General features: G+C 40.4%; 2 protein-coding genes across 2 annotated transcripts in view; one reads left to right on the forward strand and one right to left on the reverse strand.

Annotated features, from left to right (window-relative positions):
• Positions 1–1,691: 1,691 nt before the first annotated feature.
• ERAP1 (endoplasmic reticulum aminopeptidase 1) lies at positions 1,692–26,029 on the reverse strand. Its single transcript, XM_039543622.1, is given in 20 exon segments — positions 1,692–3,422; positions 4,905–4,986; positions 5,112–5,252; positions 6,174–6,335; positions 7,331–7,515; positions 9,437–9,593; positions 11,205–11,388; positions 11,904–11,983; positions 12,497–12,654; positions 13,211–13,294; positions 14,816–14,947; positions 15,597–15,728; positions 16,823–16,936; positions 17,672–17,826; positions 20,620–20,740; positions 21,264–21,398; positions 22,556–22,694; positions 23,354–23,710; positions 23,712–23,897; positions 25,887–26,029. Coding segments are annotated over 19 exon segments (2,811 nt in total). The 5' UTR covers positions 23,861–23,897; positions 25,887–26,029; the 3' UTR covers positions 1,692–3,278.
• Positions 25,828–26,368, forward strand: part of LOC120407709 (endoplasmic reticulum aminopeptidase 2-like) — a 40,388-nt gene continuing 39,847 nt past the window's right edge. The window contains exon 1 of the mRNA XM_039543624.1: positions 25,828–25,869. The gene's annotated coding sequence lies outside the window, so the exon portion shown is untranslated. The remainder of the gene's footprint in view (positions 25,870–26,368) is intronic.

Here is a 26,368-nt window from a genome sequence, read left to right on the forward strand (position 1 = left end):
TGGTTTCCTGGGAAACAGGTGACCTAGAGCAGCTGCTCCCTGGTACTAACACTCCAGAGTTAAACACAAGGTTGTTCTTGGGTGCTGTTGTCGGTGCTGCATCCTCCAGCTTCCATGGGCTTGTTTATTAATTGCTTCTCACAGGATGGGAGCAGAGGGCTCCAAGTAGCTAGTTTTTCAGATGACCCATTATCAAGATGTAATATGAAGGCCAATCAGAATTTTTGCTGACAACATGTAAAATGTATACTACGCTGTAGTGGGTGGCAGTACCACACCAAATAAACTCTTTAGTATGTCTTACTATGTTCCTATTATTGGGTCTGAATCTTTCTGTTTCTAGTCATACGTTACCTGTAGCATCATCAGAAGATAAAGTGTATTTTATAACAAAAATTAACAAGTAAACTTCAAAAAATGAATTCAATAAATGCAGTCATCAGGTAACCAAAAAAACCAAATCTATTAATACTCTGAGTATAAAACCAATCCAAAGATCTAGCTGTTTTGTTGTTTTTTTTTTCCTGTTTTTCTTTAAGCTGACTACAAAACATGGCCATACTGGAACAAATTAAGTCACTGAGCACTATTTTTGGAACTACAGTTTAAATCACTTAAAAATTAAGGACTAGATCCTGCAAATGGATCCACTTGGACTCATCCCAGGGCCCACCCTCAGCCCTACTTAAGTCAAGGGGTTTCAGGCAAGTGCAGAGGTGCACCTGTTGAAATCAACTTGCAGGATCCAGCCCAGAAGGACCTAGACTGTGAGGACAAATAACTGCCGATGCAAAACTGCACTGACAAAAATGGGGATTCAGTTAAGGCTTTGAAAATTTGGTGCTTAACTTTTTTTCAAACGATTAACAATCATTCTGACATTTAGAAGACTGAAGATTCATTCAATTTTTCTAAATACTAAGAACCTGAATACTTAGTAAAATACTGTTTTGAGATGGATTTTCACAACTGCTTTTGTTTGTTTCCCAGAAAGTGACCAGGTGCATGGATCCTAAAGCGCTATTTAATTAGCTCGTAAAGTAAAATTCAGAATCTGTTACATAAATCATGCTAGTTCTAGGGAATAAATAGCACACAGCAGCTAATCTACACAGACTTTTAGCCATGTGTACCATTTCTCATAGTGTTGGAGGATCTTGACTGCACTGTACACTCTAATGTTCAAAGATAAAATTGATTAAATTTATGTTGGTCACATGCAACAGTCAGAACTAACACTTCTTAAATGAGCGACGGTTAACATGCCCTAAAGTGTTAGAGTGTTTGCACCTTTGTTAATTTCCTTTTTTGGGTCAATTACTCTGAGAATAACAAAAACAATCTTTTTCTATTTATTTTTAGTTCAGAATTTCAAACTACATCTCCATGACATGGAGAGAGAGAGAGCGAACATCCATTTAAAACGTTTACAAATGCAAAATTGCAAGAGATGCAAAATTTAGTTGACATATGCAGATTTGTGTTTTAAACAGCTTGTCAAGCATGTTTCCTGGTATGGTTATAAAATCAATTTTATAAATATTTACTGCAATAATTCTGTGGGTGTCTGTTCTTCCCTGGTGCACATTCAGAATTCCCTTTAGTAAGAATTTAGTAACAGTGATCAATGGTGAGGGTATTTCCTAACAGTTACTGAAGGACATCATAATCAACAAGAAAGCAGCCTTTCCTTCAGTGTTCCACTAACTCTTTTACTTCCATTTGAAGAGCACAAAGCTATTTACAAACATTAATGAAATAAGCATTACCAATTTAGTGACGTAGGTAAGTAGAAGTATCCCAGTTTTACAGATAGGATACTAAAGCCCTGACCCAGGGATTGCCAGCAACCTAGAAATCACACTTCTGTCTGAAGTTTCTGATATTTCCCATTCTACCTTATTACAACTGACAGAGCTGAGGAAAAACCAATCTGTTTTCACTTTAAGATTATGCATTTGACAATATTTTGTGTACAGTCAGTTTCTCCATTTCCCATTTTACTGTAAGAAAGAGACACAACAGAAAAGAACTTGGTAAAGATCATACAAACTTCTTCTGAAAGAGTCAAACATGCAACCTAGATGTCATGCTTTATGCACCTGACCATCTTTCTTCTTTGTCTTAGGTTTGTAATAGGAGAACAGGCCCAACTATAATAAAAATGAGTAATATTTAGTAATCACTTTTTAAATAGGTTAATCCTCTGAAAAGGATATTTATTTTTTAAAAGTGCACTTTCATTAGCTGGAAGAGCTAATTAACAGCACATACTGAAATCACCCAGCCCCTATCAAAAAGTTACTAGTTATACTGATCTAAAATATTTAATATCTCTCATCCTGTTGAACTTTCAGATTCAGATCACATATTATTACTCTAATGTAATTCTATATTAAAAAGGAGTATAAGATTTAATATAAAGGTAAGCGAGTAATTGACTTTCCACAGTCAAATAAGACATCATAAAAAATGCTCTCATGAAGCAATAGCCATATAATTATAAAAAGAGGAGGTATGGGAAAAATAAGTTAGTTATTCAACTGCACTTCTTATCACTTCTACTTTTGAAGTATATTAATCCTAATTATAATTGCAATATATATTCTAATACTGAACACCTTGATATAGGAAAGGATTAAATTCCTCATGGTGTTTTACATAAATTATTTTGAAGGACTGACTGCAGATTCACAAAATACAGGTAAAAAGTAGGTGCTAAGAAATCATCTCACCTTCATAATTTCAATACATCTCCATGTTAAACTAGCATACCTATAAATATTCCAGTGCCTGGCTACCCTGAGCAGAAATTGCTAGTCGTACCTAGTGTTTGGCAAGGGGAAACAAACTTCTATGCCATCTCGTATGTGGAGTGTTCCATTTATAGTTCAGTTGTGTACTCATCCATTTTCTGTCATTTGACAAATTAGTTTGTCCTCAAAATAGAATAGTAAATCCATTTTTTAGAATTCAAGTATTCCAATTTTAGAATTCAAAATCCCCAGTTTACACAGGCCATGGTGAGCAATTTTTATTGCTCAACAATTGTGGATGATGGTTTATTATTGGATTGAAGGTGTGCATATACAGTTCTATCTTGCTCCTATTGAAATTGACAGTCAATCTCATACAAAGGAACAGAATGGGGCCCATATCATCAACTCTTTAAGTAAATCTCCTCACCCCAAAACAACAAAAAAGCTTTAGATTTTTTTGAAATTTTCACTGTTTTGTAATTTAAATTCAAATATTCAAAACCAGATGCAATAAATCCTTCACATGTTATTTTGTAACCATATTTTGATTTTTTCAAAGTTTATGTCCATCCATCGTATATTTTCTTCAATGGTTTCTACAGCTTGTTGGACACAGCGGAGCTGTGAACTTTTTTCATCCAGAGAATTGAAGAATTCTTTCACCTATCAGAAAAAAATAGAATAAACAGTTGATGCATGATTAAGAAGCAGTGAAGTCTAGTAACTAGTGCACAAGTTTAATGGCAAAAAACACCAGGTTTCCAGTTTTGTGACCTATGGTAAGTCTCTTAACAACTGTGACTGTCTACATGACAGCAGTTTTCTAAAAAACTTCACACCATTGGTAAAACCAGAGCTCTGCCACACTGAGGCACCTAGTGTTGACAAGGCAGCTAAAACAACAGCAACCATTTTTAAATACCATCTCCATTAAACCAGCTCAGAGCAGTGTAAGCAACAGTGGATCATTTTTAGAAACTTTTTTTAACCCCAACCTACAGCAAAGTCAACAGGAGGCTGGGAGCTCAGCATGGAAACCCCCGTGGTAGCTCTCAGCCCTGGTGTACATCACACCCCCATTGCAGTGAAGGAGCCCTGTTGTCAGACCTTCCTCAGCCAATGACTACTTCTCAGCTAGTGTGTTTGAGGGAGAGTCCCAACCATCAAGGGGAAAGATAGTCTGTGGTACAAGTTAGTGTTAATGACCGACAAATGCTACCAGAGGTCACTATAAAACTTTCCCTATTATTGAGATGTGAGAAGTCATGCTTTGCAGAGTTACTGGGGGAAAAGTCATATTGTCATTTATTGAATATAGTCATGTTTGTTTGAAAACATGACCTCTGCTTGATCCTACAGTAAAATCATATTGAAGGCCATGTGTCATCTGCTGCAAGCAAGACCTAAATTCTGCAGCAAGTTCCTTGGATTCTGTAGCAGCTTAGTGGGGAAGCTCCATTTAGATTTAAAGCGGAGGCTTTCAATGAAGATTACAACTAACAATATAATCAATACAGTAACAGTGCCCACATTTTGCACTGGGCCTCAGGTTTTCATCTGAAACGTGGCAATAGAACTTTCTAAGCTCACAGGAATGTTGTGAAGATACTGTACATATTAATGCTTGTGAGGTACTGAGATACTACGATGAGCACCATAGCAGAGTATATAAATAAAATTGGCCAGGCTAAACTTGATAGAAGTGGTATGGAAATGACAAGCCTTCCTATTGCCACTTTTCAGATGAAAATCTGAGACCCAGAGGCATTAAGGAGACATAAGAACTCCGTGTCAGAGCAGGCAACAGACACCTGACGCTCACCCAGTGTTATAACCACAGGGCCCTTCTTTCCCTTGCTCTTGGCACATACTGCTATGCTCAGGGTCCTCAAACCCACAACTTGTATAGCATTTGTTCAGCTTCAGGGGAGCTACAGTACTACTTCAATGTTTACTAACTTCCAGTATTTACATGATCCTTAGGCTTAATCCCAGGTTATTCCTATCATCTTCATAAAACCATTTCTGCACATAAAACAGACTCTGACGTTTCCAAAGGAGTCTAAGGAAGTTAATCATCCAGCTCCCTTAGGCAACTCTGAAAACCTCAGCCAGAATGCAAGATCTGACAGTAAGACACTTCACCTCTGCAAGCTGTTCCCTCGTAGAATATTGATTTGTCACTCCAATTACCATGTGGGCTAGAGAAGCTGAGCCAAGTTCAAACCTAGCAAAAAAGCCAAAAACCAATTACCAAAGATTTATGAAATGGATGATTTAATTTAAAACAGAGAAATAGATGTCAAATATAGATAGCATAAGGGTCTGAGGAAAACAATCTGTGCAACTTACTTTTGTACAAGTTTATTCCAGTTTTCCTTCAAAAATTTCCATGCTAGATGATAGCCAGATGGGTTTTTAGCAACAAACACGATGATATGTGGAAGATCCTGGGTTTTTACTACATCACCAAGCAAACTTTGATCCATTATCCTAAAAAACCCCAATGAGGATGGAAATGGAAAAGGTAACTAGACTGTTAGGCAGAGATGACGGATGGGTTACATTGTTAAAACTGCACTTCTCAACACCTTGGCTAATCACTATAACTGTCTTACTTTCAATTTTACTTTTTTAAGATAAAATTTGCTTTAGCAAAAGACTTCTGAGCCACTTGCATCACCCTAGTCCCATGAAGTTCATGAAAGTTATTAAGATCATCTCCATTTCAGGAAATCTAGAATAAAACCAACATAATGCTTTGAACTTTAACAGCACCTTTCATCTCAGGATCTCAACATTAATGTGAACCTTAGTTGTCCTGAGAGAGAGAAAAGTATCATCCCCTGTTTGCAGATAGGGAAACTGAGGCATTCATAAAAAAAACTGAGTGCCTCTTGGTAGCATCAATGCACAATTAAATGACTTGCTCAGTTTCACAATGCAAATCAGTGACAGAAATGGTATCAGTAACATTTCTAAATGTTCCTTTCCTCCCATGATTCTAAAAGGAGAGAGAGCATGGAGCTGTGGCTGGAGCTTTCTCAAAACACTGAGGGACATGTTTTTAAGAGACAAGACCCCTTGCATGCATTTTATATATATATATATATATATATAGGCACACTGCAATTACAGTAACTTTACATGCAAAAGGTAATCAAGTGTCTAAATAGTCACTTGTTTCTGCCTTTCTCCAATTGATAGCTGAAAATGTAAACGTGCGTATGCACCAGCCTCTGGTGTCAACTTTTAAATTGCAACTTCCCCTTCTTTTATAAGGCATTTTATAATACTGTACATTAAAGATGCTAGAAAAGTGCTCATTGCTGTAGTTCATATTTCAACCAAGTTTGGTTCCTCCCTCTCCACTCCTATATAAACACTTCCTTCATAAAACAGTAAATTACTCACCACTGAAGTTTGTCCTTATTTCTGCTAATACTGAGAGCAACTTCAATCTGATTTCTCTCTGTGTTGAACCAAGGCAGCCTGTATTTACTAAAAAGGAAGTCCCAACCTTCGATTGTCTGGGCTCCAACAGCATATACTGCAGTTTTAACATCATTGGGCAAACTGCAATAAATTGGACACCAAGTTACACTCTGCTTCATATTTCCATTATGATGGATACTTCCATTCTGATTCACCACCCCATTACCCCAGTTTTACACCAGGAATCATTCTGGTGTAACAAAAGGGTGAATTAGGCCTTTAATTTTGATCTGTCTGTCCCTATTAGGGATTCCTAAGTGTTGCCATAGGAGGAGTTTGCCTTCAGTCTAAAAGTATCCTGGTATTTACTGTTAGTGACACTCAGTAGGCAGCACACGCTACTTTGAACTTAGAAGACACGGGTTCAAGCCTCATTCCAGAGCAGATCCTGTTTTGCCAAGGAAGAGTTTTATTAAGAGATATTAGTCATTCAGAGATGTTTAAATAGTAGTCTTGTTACCTATGTAAGAGTTACAGATCCTATGTCACTTTCTTAAAGAGGTGTCCTGGTCAACAAGCCCTCTCCCAAAGATGACTGGCAAAAGTTTTTTTAAAAAATTGGGCTTGTTTCATTATTTGGGTGTTTTTCACATTGGAAATATCAGGAATGCTGGTTTTGCTAGATGACCTGCTGGTGGTATCTCAGGATGTTTACTGTGAACTCAGACTCGTTAAATTAAGAGGTGGAGAAACTGAATCTTTAACAAAGATGGCCTGTATCCACAATGTTAGTGAGTAGCAGGTGATCTGAAAGTATATAGTGGTAAAATAAAACCCTTCAGACCTTCTTTCTCCATCATAAAAAAGCAAAACAAAGGGGCACAACTCTAATTTCCATTTTCCCTTTCACCTTTAGTAAATCAAGTTCCAAAGTACAAGGTGGTGTATGAGCTATCAATGATTACACAGTAGCTGTCAAGTCCAGAGGGAATTGGGAAACTGTGAGATGAAAAAGTCCCTGAAAGGGCTGGAGTATGGGCAGCTGCTTTATTACCAGATCAGTTCACCAATACTAAATCAAAAGGGAAAACATTAATTCATCCTTCACGTCTACTGAATTTACTATGAAAACAGACCGTAAAGTTCCATTGGATTCCTTCCATTTCATAAAATATTCTTCTGCTTTGTCCACACACGGTTGGTATTTGCGTGCACACGCAAACAGGAGTAGGGAACTGCGAAGCATTCTCTCGGACACTGAGCCCTCATCATTCCAGGACTGTTTGTCAATTAGGTCTTTAAACAGATTGACTATGTACCCCTAAACAATTTAATAATAAGATATTTAACACACTTAAGCATAAATACTGCCTCTTCAAATGCATTACTTCTGCTGTTGTTGGCACTGGTAATTTAAATCAACATCTAAACCACTTATCTTTGGTTAAATCTTCCAATAAATCTTCAAACCCATGTCACTTTTTAAATATTTTCATTTAACAAATTTTACCAACATTTAGCAAAAATTAACTTATTAGCTGCTCACGTCTTTTTCTGAAAATCAGGTTTTTGTGCCATACCAACCATCAGTTATTTTAATGCATCAGTTTTAAATATAATGGGATGACCAGTAGTTTCAGTGTTCAACTACTTCACCAACTATTACCATGATCCTACAAACAGACCGATGTGGACAGACCCCTGTGCAGCCATCATTTAATTGTCCCCTCTCTGTACATGCAGGCTGACAGCCCCCCAATACAAAAGCAGCCCAAATATAGTGGGCATCTCCATGGATGTAAAGATTCACCCATGAGAATCTGATTACAGGATTGGGGCCTACACTCCATGGGACCTAGTGCATTCAACTCCATGCTCTGTGTAAAATTAGTGGGCCAAATCCATCCCCGGTGTAATTCCAGTGCAGCCAGTGCTATTCCAGGGGTGAATTTGGTTCAGTAAAGTTCACTCAGCAAATTCTGGAACAAGCGAATTAGAAAGAAATCACATCTTTCCTAAATAATATAAATCATCATTGCTAGAGCATCACCTTCTAATGTATAATTATAATACCAAAGAATAGTTCAAGCTATTGCATCTCAACATTCTTCAAAGAATTGCTCTGTACGCTCCACCTATCTCATTTTCTCCAGAACTATAGTTAGAGAAAAGAATAAGATTTTTAACACCCACGTTTTTTTGTAAACACACATTTCTTGCTTATTTTACAATCTTCTAATTTCACAGCCCTTGCCTTCCTGGCTGAGTTGAGAGCAGTGTCTGGAAGTACTAATCTGACAATAAACAGAGCAGAGTAGCCTGACAGACAGAACAGTCTTGTAGTTAAGGATAGGACTCTACAGATCTAGACTTTGCCTGTGCCTCAGTTCCCCATCTGTAAAATGGGGATAACACTTTCCTACTGGGGTGCTGTGAGGATAGAGGCATTAAAGTTTGTGAAGGGCTCAGATACTGCTGTGTTGGGGCTATAATAGTCTTTAGATACATAGCAGAGGCAGCAGTCTTGGTAGGATACCTGTGGTCACGAGGAGGACCACTGCACTTGGACTGATTGTGTATTTGCCTGCCAGCTACATACCACATACAGAGAAAAGCGAATTGAACAGTGGCTGCTCCAAAAGAGAGAAAACTGCCAGGATCTTGCTACATCTCTGGCAGCTGCCGGTTTTTCTGAACTGCCAGGATACTGGAACAACAGAAAAACGCAGCCACCAGGGAAAGGAACTCACTCCTGGCAGCAGTCCCACCCCAGAGATTCTCAGGCTGGCAGTCAAAGGCTCATCTTCTCTTTCCCACCTTTTTGTCTGTTTATCTGCAGTTGACATTTCATCTTGTCAAGTGCCTGCTCCCTCTGTTCTCCCTTATTGCCCCTGGAAAAATAAGCCTTTTCTCCTCTTGTGAGAGGGAGAAAGCAGTAAGGATTGATGGGGCTCCCAGCATAACCTCTGGTAGAACACTGCTGCCGGGTCATAGTTCTACACATCACCATGATGGCAACTTCCCCACCCACTCCCTGCCTTCAGCCAGGAAATGAATACAGAACCAGAGGCTATAAAGGAAAAAATATGACTGAAAAATAAAGAGTTTAAATTTGGGTTTAAAATAAAATAAAAACACTCCACTCTACTGGCTTGCTACCAATAACTGTATTTTTAAAGGTGTGCTTACAGGGTATAGCCACTATTTTGGTGGTAGCCAGTTTTAGGTGCTTTCCGTCTTACCTTTAACTGATTTTCTACATCATCCATGTCCCTTTTCTCCATGAGCTTGTACATAGGAATCAGCTCATTCATACCTTGGAATACAGGCATAATTTGGGATTCATGTTTCAAATACAAAGATAAATCAAGAGCTTTAGAAATTGATAGTTTTCCAATACTGAGAGAGAAAAAGAGAGGGAGAGAGAGAACATTATAAATAAAATTAAATGAGCTAATTTCTACTCAATTCCTTTAGAATCCTGAAGTTATCATCACAGAAATGGAAAAGTCTAGAAACAAACTCCTGAAAGACAAATGTGGATGACAAACTACACAAGACATGAAACCTTCTGGTATCTGATACAGCAGGCGGTGAAGATTAACATGAATTAATGGGTTATAATGGAAGGGACTAAAATCAGTCCCCGATCTAGCTGGAAACCTGGGAGAGTTGGCAGGTGTTTGTGGTTTTTGTTCGTTTGTCTGTTTTGCAGTGGTGATGGTGGTAGTATGATTGCAGTCCCCTGGACGACAGTACTGCATGAACTAGATGCGAGGAGCATTTTCCACCACACACCCACTTTCCTTCCAATACATCAGCAGCAATGAGAAAAGGGGATATGGCTTATCCAATTCCACCTTCTCCCTCCCCATATTCAAGCATGGGGTGTGGGGGCGGGGGAGGCTGTTTAGCTGTGCTACAGAACAGGATGTGAGCCTGGAAGTGCTACTGATCTTTAGTGTTGCAGGAGTGCATTCCCAGTGAAAACTCCCCTTTCATAAGCTTCCGTAAGAGACAAATTTAGTAGGCCCCAACTCTGGGTATTGCCTACATGTATCCGAAACAAGGGAAGGACTATAAAAGCATCCTCATGCGCTCAAAAGTGGGACTATGGTGAGCTCATAGGTATGGGCTGGAGACATATTCTCTGCCTGGAAAGGCTTGCAACCTCTTTAGAAAATGGTGTAACTGTGAAAAGGGTTAAAAGAAGATACATGTTCATGTATCTATGTACTGTTGTATATTAATGCATGGTTAGCATCAGTAGAAAGCCCCTTGCATGGGTACAATTCTGTACAATTCTGCTGCTGCCTGGAATAGCTCTTTCAGGTCACTAAGTGTGTGGGGTGTTTGTGTTCTCAGACTTTCTACAGTTTGTTGAGGTTACTGTCAAGTGTGAATTGAGGTAAAGTAGCATGTCATTAAAGGCAGCTTAGTTATCACATTTTGGAGAAAAATATTTGGAGCTTGCAAAAGAGGGTAAAGACTCAGCCTACAAAAGCTCTTGAAATCCTTGCACGGCCATGCCAAACACTTGACCTGCAACAGGAAATGGTTCAGTATCTAAGGTAGTGGTTGCACACAGGCCCCTCCAGAGTGCAAAGTGAGCTTAAGTGATGGGGTTGTGAAAAGTGAACCACTGCCCATAAGGGACTGATTTAAGACACCAAATCTTAGGTTTAATTGAAAATCTTATTCTAATCCTAATTTTCAAAAGGCAGCAGATCAGTGCTGCTGGAATCCACTGATTTACACAGTATCACAGACAGTTTTTTTATTATAATGGTTATGTTCTCAGGGTCAGTGTACGTTCTCAGTTACATGACTCCCCTGAAGTCAATGGAGACATTCCAGATTTGCATTGCTGTAAACAAGATCAGAATCTGACCCCATCTCTGTTTAAAGGATTTAATAACAAATTATACAAGAGTAAATGTTTTCTCCTTTAGTGATACACAATATTAATTGTCTCATTTGCCTTTTTAAGACTCACACAGTGTGCCTTACCTCACAAGCTGGAATACATTGTTAATGAGACTCGCTCTATCATTGCTGCTAATTGCTGTATGGTTTTCTTTTAAAAGGCTAATCAGAGCATCCCATCCATCATCTTCATAGTGCACAATGTAATAACCATTCATTCCCAGATTGAATTTTATCCATTCTACCTCTTCTGGGAGGATGAGGACATCTGCAAACAAAATAAATTATAACTCCATTCTCTCTTTATTGATTCAAACACTATTTGATAAGACGACCATGTAATGGATGAAGAGCTCAGCACTTGCCATTTCATACATTACATTTGGACAAAAAATAATCCTCATACATAGCTAATGCTGGTCTTGGTCTCTTTTTCAGTAAAAGGAAGAGATGCTATAGTTTCTGAATATGTTAAGAGATACAGCTCAGTAAGATTGTTATAGGAGTCTGTCAACATTTTCACTACAAAACTCAATTTTTCCAGCAGGTTATATCTAATTCAGCTGTTTTATATCTCATCTGCCAAAAGCTGGCATTCTCTTGTCCTCATGAACCATTCTTTTTAAAAAGCAATATTAAATTAGATCTGTGATAACAAAAATAAAAGGCAGACTGCCAGTTTCATTCCCCGCCCCCTCAAATAGCTGTAGAGCTTAAATGGCTAAACTTTGCAAGCACTGTAATTAATCCTTCAAATAGACTGATCATTTTAAAGGAAGTTACCTGTTTTAGTTGTCAGCAAAAATCTTTGTACTGTGTCAGATTTACTAGTAATGTACGTTAATGGAACATGCCACAAGTACCTATTGCAAAGTAAAAATGGTTATTTTAGTGACAGAATATTTAATTGCAATAGCTACTCTAGAGAAGGTTGGACCTATGTTTGAGTAGTGAGCTACACTGCTATGTTGGGGACAAAGATTTGGACGTGACTGACTCTGGAACACTTCTTGGGAGTATGTGGAGGTGAGATTCATGGTGTAGGGAGACTTAGGCAGACTTCATTACTCTCATGGCTGAGACAAAATGTGGCCATCCTCTTGCTACAGTACCCTACCTCAATCTCAACTTACAAGAAGATTACCCTAGAAAGCCCAGATATAAGACACTTTTATTTCTATGGACTTATTATAATGGACCTCAGTTATAGCTTATTAACACTATACCAGTTTTCAAATAAGCAATGCCAAATTGTAATTTTTGTTCCTTTAAGAACAGCAATAGCAGTTACTACTATGCAGAATAGATTGTCACTAGTGGATTTTCCAGTGTGCCTAGACTATGACGGAGAGCATAATTTACTCATTTTCTATTACCCTGTTGATGGAGAAGAATCTGATCCCTTCATATAGTGCTCTTGATGCAGATGGACAGTCTTTCCTTTTACTGTGACAGTTACTAGTGGAAAACCCTTTTGTAATGTCCAAGTGTTCATCATTGTCGTCACATCAAGAATCTCTCTCCTGGTCCAGTGCTGATTTATATGAAGAAAAACAAAATACATAAGAACAGAGTGAGGATGAAATATACTGGAAAGGAAGCAGAGACGAGTGAGTGGCAACCCCATAAGAGCTACCAACTGTTGATGATCGAAAAAACAAGTTTACAGGACTTACACAGTGAAGTTTGGATTGGGGCCTGGGATATCATTGTGACTCTTTCACCTTATGGTGGACAGAATAACCTTTTAATGCTTATATGGCTGTTACTGCTATTAATCATAAGTGCACAATCAGTACTGGGCTCTTTAGGGGATAGACTTTTGTTCCATCTCAGGTTTTTGTTCAAGCAAGCATGTATTTAACAGGTAAAACCGAAGGAAAATTTTTAGCAGTAATATAAAGTCCAGGCTTCCAGCAGTATCCAATAAACTTATATTCGCACAAGTAGGGTTCTGAGCACAATAGGCTCACACTCTCAGGAAGGGAGTATACTAATTTTAAACATGATGAAAACTGAAGAATTAAATGTTAGTATATAGTAACACAGCATATTTATAACTAGCAATAAGTAGGAAAATAGAAGCTTACTGCACTTGAAGATGTTTGTTGGTTTCTGGTGCAAAAGCCATCACCTTGTAGTTGGCTTTCCTCGGTGTCACCCGCAGGACAAGTCTGAAAAAATTAAATATTATTTCCCTTTAATTTTACAATTATGAATAATTAATGCAGCTTAACGTGATTAATCTGTTCAGTAATATATTAGGTTGGATGGTGGTTATTCACAGGGAGATACTTGGGTACAACCCCCTGTGACGTTGCACTCCATATCTTTTATAAAAAGAACAGGAGTACTTGTGGCACCTTAGAAACTAACAAATTTATTTGAGCATAAACTTTCGTGGGCTACAACCCACTTCTTCGGATGCATAGCTTATGCTCAAATAAATTTGTTAGTCTTTAAGATGCCACAAGTACTCCTGTTCTTTTTGGGGATACAGACTAACACGGCTGTTACTCTGAAACCTGTCATATCTTTTATGGAAATATGCTTATGAGTGTAAATATAATGTAACTGGAATACAGTTTATGCAAAAGGTCTCTTGTAAGGTATCACTGCAAAGCGTATAATCTACTGAGTGTGTTCATCCTATTTGTATGAATGTATCATTCTTGTATCTGAAGCTAGAAATATGAAGTTTTACTCTGAAGTCCTATTGTAACTATGCAAAGTGTGGGCCATTAATGGTGGCTTGGAATCTTGATGGTTCCCATTAACTAGGACAATTGGTTGTAAATGGCTCTGTTTACTTGTAAGCCTTCCTGTATAGTGGGTGCCAGCCAGTGAGTAATGAAGTCTCACAGGACATGTGATCATGTCACCTGGTACTGGAATCCATCTTAAACCTGGTGCTTTGCCATGTAGAAGGAGGGGTTGGGATCCAAAGACGCAAAAGATTCCCGCCTTGTGCCAAAGCTATAAAAGGGGGTGAAACAGAACAAAGGTGGCTGCCAGTCATGAGAAATCCCTGAGTTACCACCTAAGCTGGAACTAACAAGATCTGTACCAGGGGAAAGGATTGGGCCCAGCCTAAGAAGGAGTCTAGTCTGTGAAATAAGCTTATTGGAACATCTCTGAGGGTGTGATTTACCGGTATTCAGTTTCTTAAATGTATTAGGCTTAGACTTGCATGTTTTGTTTTATTTTGCTTGGTAACTTACTTTGTTCTGTCTGTTATTACTTGAAACCACTTAAATCCTACTTTTTATACTGAATAAAATCACTTTTGTTTATTATTAAACCCAGAGTAAGTGATTAATACCTGGAGGAGCAAACAGCTGTGCATATCTCTCTAACAGTGTTATAGAGGGCGGACAATTTATGAGTTTACCCTGTATAAGCTTTATACAAAACAAAACGGATTTATTTGGGGTTTGGATCCCATTGGGAGCTGGGTGTCTGGGTGCTGGAGATAGGAAATCTGTTGAGCAGTTTTGGTTAAAGTCTGCAGCTTTGAGGGCGTGGTTCAGACCTTGGGTCTGTGTTGCAGCAAAGTAGCATGTCTGGTTCAACAAGATAGGGTTCTGGAATGGCAGGGAAAACGGGCTCCGAGGTAGTTTCAGCACGTCAAGTGACAGTCCCAAGGGCGTCTCTGTGACCAAACCCGTCACCCCCACCCCCCAAGAAATACTTGCATGTGCCAGACTGTTCCATAAATCTTCATTTTTTGTATTCTGATAGCTGTACTTCCGCAGATATTGTACAAGACCAGCTTTAAACACATCTGCATTCAAGTAATCCCTTAACATATTTAGAATACAAGCTCCCTGCAAAGGAAGTGATAAATATTTTACAAAACTAATCTTTAGATCAGGGGCAGGCAAACTTTTTGGCATGAGGGCCGCATCGGGTTTTGTAAATTGTATGGAGGGCCAGTTAAGGGAGGGGGTCATGGCCCTGCCCCCACCTCCTATCTGCACTCCCACCCCCAGGACCCCTGCCCCATCCACACACACCCGCTCCCTGTCCCCTGACCACCCCCGGACTCCTGCCAACCCATCCAACCCCTCCTCTCATTCCTGACAGCCCCCCAGGACCCCTGCCCCATCCAACCTTCCCTTCTCCCTGTCCCCTGACTGCCCCCAGAATCCCTGCCCCTGATTGCCCCGTCAGCCCATCCAACCCCTGCTCCTTCCTGACTGCCCCCCCGGGACCCTTGCCCCCATTCTAAGCATGCTTCATGAACAATATTCACTGAAACAAAAGTGTAAGGAAAAATAGTTACATATATCTCTACCCCGATATAACGCTGTCCTCTTGAGCCAAAAAATCTTATAAGTGAAACTGCGTTATATCAAACTTGCTTTGATCCCCCGGAGTGCGCAGCCCTGCCCCCCTGGAGCACTGCTTTACCACATTATATTCAAATTTGTGTTATATCATGTTGCGTTATATCGGGGTAGAGGTGTCATTTACCTTTTCATAGGAAACATCATCGAACATTTCTTGAATTTGAGCTGGATCTTCCACAGGAGTAGACACAGGATGTGAGGAATTTAATGCATCCACCTCCATGGCATCAAAACACTTGCCTAAAAAATAATCTTCCTAATAGGAGAAAAAATGTTTTTTTTATTCAAGGACTATTGAATACAGATGTAACAGCAAACCAAATTGAAGATGAAAATATTTGCACTTGAAATATGTTTTAGATTTCTTCCATGTGATTTTCAGACCGTATAAAGAAAACAAAAGCATCTTCTTTTTAGAATATTTAGAAAAAATATTCTAAATATTTTAAATATTCTTTTTATTCCAGCACTTGCAGTAAATGCATTATTTTAAAACAAAATACATCTCATTTAGAGATTGCAATCACCCATTATAAAGCTATTGCAATGTGCAAAATGCTGCACAGACTTATTAACATAAATTGATGTCAGTGAAACTACTTATATGAGTAAAACTGAACAAATGGGGCTTATCCTAAAGCCCAGGAAAGTCAATGGAAAGACTCCCACTGATTTTACTGGGTTTTGGATCAGGCCCAAACGTCTTTGTAGAAACGCACCCAAAGTAGCGATCTCTGGTGAAATGAGAATGTGAAATCATCTACATTCAGACATTCCAAAAGGGTGATGAGTCTTTCTAAGATACAACACACCGGCTTGGTCCACACTATAGACTTATGCCAATACAACTACGTTGCTCAAGGGAAAATCCACACCCCTGAGCGATGCAGTTATAACAACCGAACCTCCAGGGTAGACAACATGATGTCGACGAGACGACTTCTCCCATTGACATAGCTAACGCCTCTCAGGGAAGTGGATTAACTTCGCCAACAGGAGAAGCTCTCCCGACGGCATAAGTAGTGTCTTCACTAAGTGCTACAGTGGTGCAGCTGTGCTGCTGCAATGCTGTATGTGTCGCCCAGCTTCACTGCAATCAGAATAATCTGTAATCAGCTTTGATCATCTGTATTTAGACAATGTTATAATTTCTTTGTAATCCTTAAAAGATGATTAACCTAATTACTCTAAATTAATTATTAAAAAATATATAAAAACAACAACATTAGCTCACGGCAAATCTGTGTGCTGCCCAATAAGCTTACCATTGCAAATCATCAATAAATTACTCTCAGCCATTTTAAAATATGGTTTAAAATAAATAAAAAAGGGAAAGTAATTAACACTTACAACTTTCAGATCTGGATGAGTAATACTGACTGACACATACTCCATAAACTTTGCAAATCCTTCATTTAGCCAAAGATCATTCCACCATTCCATGGTAACTAGGTTTCCAAACCACTGAAAAAAAATATTGCTCATAATTTGTCAGCCTTGTCTTAAGTTGACTAGTTATTTCACTTACTAATTTATGCAGACCCAGGAGAGAAAGGTTTGGGAGTTCATGGGTCAGTGTGAAAGATCCCTAGCATGAGTTTACCACCCACTCCACCCATCAATTCTGTAATGTGTTCCTGTGGCGTGGATCCTCATGCCCACCTATGGGCTCAAGAAGCGTCCAAATCAGTCATCCCAGTAGGCACTTTGTTTTCACTCTTCTTATTGCTGTGTAAATTTTAAATAATTTTCTTATTCTTTATTCATTTTGTCATTCTCTAACAGAGGACAAAGACGAGTTAAACACAATATAATGGTCTATGATAAATGGACTTTAACATGATTTAGGGCTTCCTTATCAAACGTGGCTCTAATATAAAACAGTATTAAAATGTATCCAAGAAATTACACTTTTACACCCACAAGTTTCTTATGAGTAACACAATTAAAATACTCTGGAGAAAATAAAAATGACGCAATCATGTTAGCCCAGTAAATAATATAAAATCAAGTTACAGATGATTCAGAACCTTTTAGTCTCAAAAGCCAATCTATTTCAAAAGTTTCTAATAAGTTTAACAACTTGTTTTCAATGTATAAATTTTTCTCAAATATCTAGGATGACTTGATATTGTACCACATTGCCAATAAAACCAAACCAACAAACATTTAGATCCCATCGTATTCCCCAACCATTACCTGATGAGCCAGCTCATGGGCTATTATCATAGTAATCCAAAGTTTAGCCGACGCCGAGGACTTTTCAGGGTCATATAGCAGAGACGATTCCCTGTATGTGGTCAGTCCCCAGTTTTCCATAGCTCCAGACTGAAAATCAGGAATAGCAGCAAGATCTAAAAATAAATAATAATATCTCACTTATCTGTGTGATCTCTCTCTCACCCTCACCCATTTAACAAAGTATCAAACACATTTTTATTAAAATAAAGAGAAATAGTTTTCATTAGTTTCAGTAGTTCAAGTGCAGATTTTATACATTTTGAAGTGATATGAAGTATAACTTGACAGACTATTCTGGGTAGCACAACACAAGATGCACGTCATAAAATCCGTGGCAAGTAATGACAGCACAGGGCAGAAACTGGTTAACTTTATTCTGGACCTTCTATTGTGCAAGACAGAGAAGGAGCTACTCTACGTAGGAAACTAGGTATTTTGCAACAGTTTTTTGTTAACAGTTTCCTTTACCTGATACTGGGTGGGAAAAACTCCCATCAACTTAAATGAAAAAGATAGGCCAATGCTGAGGGTTTTTTTGAAAATCTTACTGAGCGTATGGAATCATTACTGCTTACATTTTAGGGAATAGGTATTTCATCCATTTTTCTACAATTTTAATTTCTTTTTTAAACATAAGACCATTTTTTCAACAAAGCAAGGCACTCCAGGATGTGTGTTGTGTGGCCATGTAGGTATTTCTGAGGTGGTTGGAGTGCTTGGCCTTGGCTCTCATATCTAACAATGAGCCTGAAGTGTGACACTATGAGAGCATGGCTGCCACCCACTCATGTTTCACTGGTTAGTCGAAATTCAGCCAGGTGTGGAGAGACTATGCTACGTCCCCCATATAACGTTAGCTCCACTGTAAAGATGTGTAGAGGTGCCTTAAGCAGAGCAGTGGCAAAGTGGGAAAAGGACTCTGCAATCCTTACTTGTCACAGAGGGGATCTCAGCAGCAACATCCATATAGGCCAGTTTGGAGAGTGATAGTAGGGACAAGTCTGGAGGAGGGCCATAGGATCTAAGGTCACATGGATCCAGTGGCTCTATTCCTCGAGCAAGTATCACAGACAAGGTAGTAGCATCTCACTGACTGGAGTAATGGTTGCAGGGATAGGGGCTGCTGTTACCTGTTAGCTCTGTGTTCTTGGGGAACCAGGACACAGTATCTAACCTGTCTGACTCACGAAGGACCTCCCTCCCCCAGCCTCTGCTTGAACCAGAAGACTTACAAAAAGCAATGAAAAGTCAGTGGGAGACACACATAAACCCCCCCGGACAAGGGTGACAGAATTAAGGCAACTCCCAGAGCCTCATTTGCATTGAAGATGGGACAGGGAGGCATCTCCATTAGCATACAGAATGGAGAACAGAGATTCCAAGGCAAGAACTGCACTGAACTCTGGGACCAGAAAAGCAGGGAAGCACTGCATGATGGGGGATCTCTGCTCCAGATGTTAATCCACCCCAGCACACACCAGCTCAGCAGTTATCAGACCAATTCTAGTAATAAATCTTTTATTGGCATCCAAAATACCGACGCTGCCTAACTGCATTGTGAGCTCCCTCGAAGAAACACTGCTCATAGCCAGGAATGATCAGTTCCTATCGTCTAGCCTGAACGAAATAACTTTGGTATATTCCCTTGAGCCATCCGTTTACCCATAAACAAATCTAGTGTTCTCCCTTGAACCATTGTTGTTTCCCTACAAAAACCCCCTACCCATGCTCAAGTAAGTGTCTGATGCCTGGATCCAAAATCTGCATCAGTTCCCTTGGGACTTCATCTTCTCCTAACTGATTGTGCTGGGGGCTCTGCCTGTCTCCAGCACTCTGGACCTTCAACTATCACCACCACCTGGGAACCCCGACTGGTTCAAGCTTCATGGAGTGGTGAGAACCCAACTCTCTCTCTCTGTTTTTTTTTTCTACTCTAGGTATAGTTTCTAACCCAGACTTACATGATCAGGTATAGTTTTCTAAACCTGACGTTTGTAATCTAAGCTAGATTTAATATTGTAACTGTTTTGTTTGTTTGGCTCTCCTTGCACGGTTATTACCTGGCAATAAGTAACTTTTATGGTTAAGCTGGTTGCTTCCCTCCCTCCCGCTCTCTCTCTTCTGTGTTTTTGGCTTCCCCATTTGCTCTGCAGCAATGCTCCTCTTACCTAAGCTAAAGATCCCTGCAGTGCCCAAAAATCCTGTGGGGTTTTCTCATCAAGTGGGTTACTACCCGAATAATTGTAACATGAAAGTGGCGATAGGGACGTGCTGAACCTGTGGCATATGAGGCTGGCAGCTTGGAGTTCAGGGACATATAAGGGGAGTGCTGATTGACGTGTGTGTGTGTGTGTGTGTGTGTGTGTGTGTGTGTGTGTGTGTGTGTGTGTGTGTTACAGAACACCACCACCACCAAGAAGAGTAACCCTAATAAATGAGCATACCCCAAAGTAACGGGCAAATCTGGTAACACTGCATTATGACCTGCATTATGGCCCAGATTAGAGACTGGTTCAACCCTTATAAAGTCAGAGATTACTAAAAAACCCAAGTGGCGGAAATGTTTTCAAGTAGTATTTTTCACACATTAATTTTCTCTACCTGAAATATCAACCAACAGTGCTGGCAAGGAGGCAGCATACAATATGTTACATTATAAATCTGTTAATATTTTCACAGGCTATGTGATATCATGGAAACACAAAGGGCCAAGTGTTCCCTCCCCTACTCAAAATGAATGCCCAAGTCTATGCAAGACAGTTCTGGAAAAGTCAGGAGGCACTGAGGAACATGGTCACCGCCTGTTGCAAACTTGACCCTATCTTACAAACTATATTACATGATTTGTGTTCTATTAAACTCAACTTAATAAGGAACTTAAATAGAATGAATGATAAAACACTTGCCTTGTTTGGGTAAGGGATATGGAATGCTGAAGTAATTCTCATAGAAGTCTAAAAGTTTCACTGCTGCATCCAAGGCATAATCAGCTTGGTTGATCTTATCTGGTACAGTATATACAGATATCTAAAATACACAAGCATGGAAGGTTTGTGAATACAAATATAAGTAGTTTTAGAATAGAAACTGATTTGTTCTCTGCCTTGTTTATTTCAATTATCGTCAAAAAATATGAGCACAATTAGCTGCTTGATGCTGCTTCCTTGCCTCAGAGGTACCCTATAATTTGTAAGAAAAGCATCAAAGCCAGGAATGTGTTTTTTAATACTGAATTTAGATTCAGTCCCTTTTATTTATTCACCAAAAGGTACAATTGCAGTGCAGGTTCCCCCACTTTACCCAACCAAACTCAACCCTTTTTTGAAGGGACCAGAGATGAGAGCACACAAACAGATTTTAAAAGTAAAACTACTAAAAATCATAATTCAAATAGTCCATCTAATTAAAAACACATTACTTTCTTCTCGCTCAATCCCATAGCAGCTACAGACATGTAAATATAGTTAACCAAGACCTTTAGAATTAAACCATTTGCAATTTTTATTGTTCCTATCACACAGCAAGATTGTAGAAAATGAGACAAATTTACCTTAATTCCACTGGTGGTCATCTTGCTGACTGATTTAAAATCCGAAACAATAAAGGCCACTAGATAAGTGCTCATCTTTACACTAACATCAAAATGGTCTTCAACTAGCCAATTAGCAACACTCACAGATTTCACCTAAAATTAGAGCACAACTTTTGTCATACAGTAATTCTATGAGCTGGAACACCAGAAGGTTTATAAAGTTTTTTTTAAAATTTCATCACTATTATTTAAAGAGTCACCGAATAAAATAAAACAAAACTAAACTAAAGGAAAACCCACCCTTTTGTATGAACTTTTTCTTATCTAGCCTGTTATACTTAAAACTGAACGAAATTAGAGAAATAATTTCTTAATTCTTTTTCCATTTGCTTTGTACATTTGATAGTACCTTGCTGTCTGCTGTACAGTCAATTGGTTTGTCCTGTGGCTGCATAAAAGAGCCAAACAGGGAAGAGGAAAACAGTTTAAAAAGACACAGTGAACTCAAAATCTTTTTAAAGTTGACATTCAAAATTTCTAATTTCTGAAAGAGAACCCTCTATATAATATGTTCTTTTAATTTTTTTTTAATTGGCTTTTTTTTTTACTGTTCCCCTATTTGTATTTATAAGGGTCTCTTCAGCAAATAAGAAATTGACAATACAGAGGAAACAGTGAAACCTACTAGACACAAAGTGCTATCCAATGCACAGGCCAACAAACCAAAAAGAATTTTTTCTTCCTAACGGTTTTCAGTTGTAGATGCTACTTGTAGTTATAACACACATAAAATTTTCAAATAAATGTGATTTTTCAAGTTGACTCTGTCTCTCTCTCTCTCAAAAAAAAGCAAAAGCAACCTTTAGTAGATGCTCAGGGGTACATTTCAGTACGAAGATGTAGTTGCATAACTCCCTGCATAGTTAATACATGTCACACTGCATCATGCTATTTATCCCTTCCTCCAAACTCCCTTGAAGGTTAATTTTTAAAGTCTAGATGGTCCAAGTTTCATGTACAAAATATAGAATTATGGGCTAGATTCTACAGGTCCTGAATGCTCCCAACTTCCATTGCCTCCCATGGGAGCGAGGATGCTCATCATCTCACAGAACTATCCCCTAAATATGAACTTTAAAACAGCCAACAATTCAATGTTAGAACTACTAGAAATAACAGTACACATTTGAGCATCGAAGTAAAACAGTTTAATATCAAAGTGAATTGCTCTTGCTTGGATATTCTGCTCTGCTTTAACTTTTTCTTAAACTAAACAAGTCTAAAATGTAACATTAGAAATATCCACGTACTATTGGCATGTTAGATAGTGCGAGGTGCTTTGGTTCTCTCCTAATCTTAATGGAAAATCTGGCTTTGAAGGATGGTTCATCAAAACATGGGAAAGCCATGCGAGCAGCTGTTGGCTCAAACTGTGTTGATGCAAGTACCCTGTAATTAAACAATGGGAAATAATAAAAATCTACATCTGAAACATGCCCATACATTGCAGTATCAATACAGAACAACCATCTCTCTGGTGCAAGACAAAAAGGTAAATTTGATGTTCACTTTGTAACTAGGTACTTATATGGCCCCCATTTCGGCAGTATCTGAACTATTCACAATACCCCTTTATCAGGCCAAGAAGTACTACCCCCATTTTATAGATGGGAAACTGAGGTAGGAGACTAAGTAACCTGCCCAAGATCACACAGGAAAATGTGGCAAAGCTGAGAATAGAACCTGGCCTCTTGAGTCCCATAGCACTCTAACCAGAGGACCATTCTTCCTTGCATCAAAATTTCCAGTAGTATCAATAGGAGTTCTTGTGCATTAAGGACCACTGAATTTGGTCCATGATGACAAAATTCAATTCCTTTCCGAAAGGACTGAAAGTCCCAACAAGTTAAATACTGGAATATGATTCGGTACAAATTCAATTCTCTATAACAAAGCATAAGTCTCAGTGAAGAAAGCAGAGGCTCTAAAAGAGAAATTAGAAACTAAATGAGAATAAAATCTAAAAGCAGCAATTTAGCACAGTTATACCTAAAAAGTCAAGTATAGTTCACTCTTCAGAAACAAATGTTAATTGAAAAGATGATTACCTCACTTCTCCTTCCTGGGTTCTATAGGTGCTTTTATAAAAGCCATGGAAACTCTCTGACAGATTTGCAGAATATTCAATGCTAACAGTGTAGTTTTGTCCAACATGCAGTGGAAAAGCTGCCAGGAGGGCAATCTGCTCAAATGGTGGGTATTCCAAAACCATCACTTCTTCTTCGGTGTGACTATTTCCCATTCTCTTTTGGATGGTAGCCCTGGTAATTTGCAGGTGTTTGCTGTGCAGGATGACTGAACTAGTTTGTTGGTTTACTGTAATCTCTATTTTGGCAAATCCAGTAAAAGTTAGAGTTGTAAGATTAGGATGGAGGAGAAGATCATAATGCACTGGGATGACATGTGCCAGACACTGCATCAGCTGTCTCCCTGTTCTTGCTATTGTGGTCATTATTCACAGAAACGGCAACATTTAAAATACCTATCGTCATCATCATCATCAACATGAGAGAGGATTTATCTGCAAATGGCAGAGTAGAGAATAAGGCTGCCATTCTTGCCTTGCTTATGTTGATTTCCACGTACGATAATCTAAAAAAGAAATATTTGAAAAACACAGTTAGTATTAAAGATTTTTCTTTGTGGTAAATGTCATGGACATCACCAATGAGTACTGCCTATGATCTAAAAAAATACAGTAAGACCCTCATGCTGCAATCAAATCCACATGGGCAGACCCTTGACCTGTGTGGAGCCCAAATGACTTCTGGCACAGAATCACAGACGCTTTGGGTTGGAAGAGACATGGGTCCAATAGCAGGATCAGGCCTAAATTATCTTCACATTCTGTAACCATCTGTGTCTATTTCCATTAGCAAAGAGATTTATACACTTTTTCTTGCCATGATCCTTCCATTCCTCTTAATTTAAAATGTCGCTGAAGGCAAACCTTTCAGGCTGTCAGTAAGCTTTGATATTTTTAAAGCCACAGTATACTCACTGGTTATAAATAAATAGGAACAAGTTTTAATTGCAATGTTATTTACTGGGAGAGAATATAAACACATAAAACCACAAAACATTATACAAAAAACAAAAGTAACAGAAGAAAATGCAATTCTTATCCCTGACATACAGCCCCTGAAAGCAGCAAATCAAAGGGAATGAAGATACTTTCAAGGTTTTTGATAGAAAAGAGATCAGTAGTTTGATAATTTAGCAGGCTCATGCCAAGCAGTTTCTTCTGGAAACAGCTGATCTCTCTCCTGCAGAGAAGGCAAAACATCTTGAAAACAACAAGGCTATTCAAGAAGTCCATAATGGTGTTGCACAAGAATGCCAATGTCAAGTAGAGGAGGATAAAGTGAACTTCCATTTTATTCTGTCAGTTGTATATGAAAAATATTAATGTCCTGCCTGACTATCTGTGAGAAGGCCATTCCTGGCATGAGTCTGACATCTGCACAGTTTATTTTCAGGGCATGGTGCAAAAACAATGTTTTGTGGGTTTTAAGATCTGTAGCGGTGCAGAGTTGTGAAGCAGGTGATGTTGGGGGGCTCAGGTGAGTGTGCTGGGGCACTGTTTGGCCGTGGGGGTGTAATAGGGGGCTCAGGTGAGTGTGCTGGGGCACTGTTTGGCAGTGGGGGTGTAATGGGGGCTCAGGTGAGTGTGCTGGGGCACTGTTTGGCCGTGGGGGTGTAATGTTGGGGGGCTCCGGTGAGTGTGCTGAGGCACTGTTTGGCCATGGGGGTGTAATGTTGGGGGGCTCCGGTGAGTGTGCTGAGGCACTGTTTGGCCGTGGGGGTGTAATGTTGGGGGGCACCGGTGAGTGTGTTAGTGTGCTGAGGCACTGTTTGGCCGTGGGGTGTAATGTTGGGGGCTCCGGTGAGTGTGCTGAGGCACTGTTTGGCCGTGGGGGTGTAATGTTGGGGGGCTCCGGTGAGTGTGATGTGGCACTGTTTCGCCGTGGGAGTGTAATGTTGGGGGGCTCCGGTGAGTGTGCTGAGGCACTGTTTGGCCGTGGGGGTGTAATGTTGGGGGGCTCAGGTGAGTGTGCTGGGGCACTGTTTGGCCGTGGGGGTGTAATGTTGGGGGGCTCCGGTGAGTGTGCTGGGGCACTGTTTGGCAGTGGGGGTGTAATGGGGGGCTCCGGTGAGTGTGCTGAGGCACTGTTTGGCCGTGGGGGTGCTCGGGGCAGTGGTAGGGCGCTCGGAGGGCTGCGGGGGATTGCGCGGGGCTCGGGGCGCTCTCTGGGAGCGGACGCTGCAGCGCGGGCTGGGCCGCAGGAGAGGCGGTGTCAGGGCGGCGGGCCGTGCAGCCCCCTCAGCGACACGCTGCCCTGGCTGCTGCCCGCCTTTGGCGGTAAAATGCGGCTCGGCCCCCTCCCGCGCCCCGCCGCCCCCGCAGTGCTGGGACCGGGACCCCTCCCCCCCGCACTCTGGGCCCGGGTCTCGTGCTCCCCCGCCCCGGAGGGCGAGGCGGCTCTGCTGGCGCCGCGCTGCCCTTGGAGCGCGGGCCCTGAACCACCCGGTTCGCGACCTGCTCCGCGGAGGCCGGGGCTGGGTGAGCGGCGCCGGTACCTGCTGCCGGGCCTAGCGGGATGGAGGAACCGCCGGCGCTGCCTGCTTTAGCTGCGCCTCGGAGAGTGAAAGTGAAAGCGGAGGTGCCTCTGGGGCCCTTCCAGCTCTTCCGCCCCCCAGGCTCTGTTCTGGGGCTTCCCCACATCCCCCGCCCTCCTGGACTGGCCCCAGCAGGAAGGCGGTTTGGGCGACCCTACAATAACATAGTCCCCTGCCACCAAAAGGCAGCCACAGGGAGAATCCCGATCCTGCGGGATGCTGAGCCCTGAGTGCCTGGAGCACCCACAGGTGCCCATGTGGCTCGGGGGTGCCAACAAAAGAGCGAGTCCGATGTTGGCTCCCAGCGTCTGTGGACGACTGAGAGCAGAGGCGGCTCGAGACATTTCGCCGCCCCAAGCACGGCAGCATGCTGCGGGGGGCGCTCTGCCAGTCACCGGTCCCGCGGCTCCGGTCGACCTCCTGCAGGCGCGCCTGCGGAGGGT

Source organism: Mauremys reevesii, linkage group 6 (genome assembly GCF_016161935.1).
Source record: "Mauremys reevesii isolate NIE-2019 linkage group 6, ASM1616193v1, whole genome shotgun sequence".
NCBI classification, from domain to species: Eukaryota; Metazoa; Chordata; order Testudines; family Geoemydidae; genus Mauremys; species Mauremys reevesii.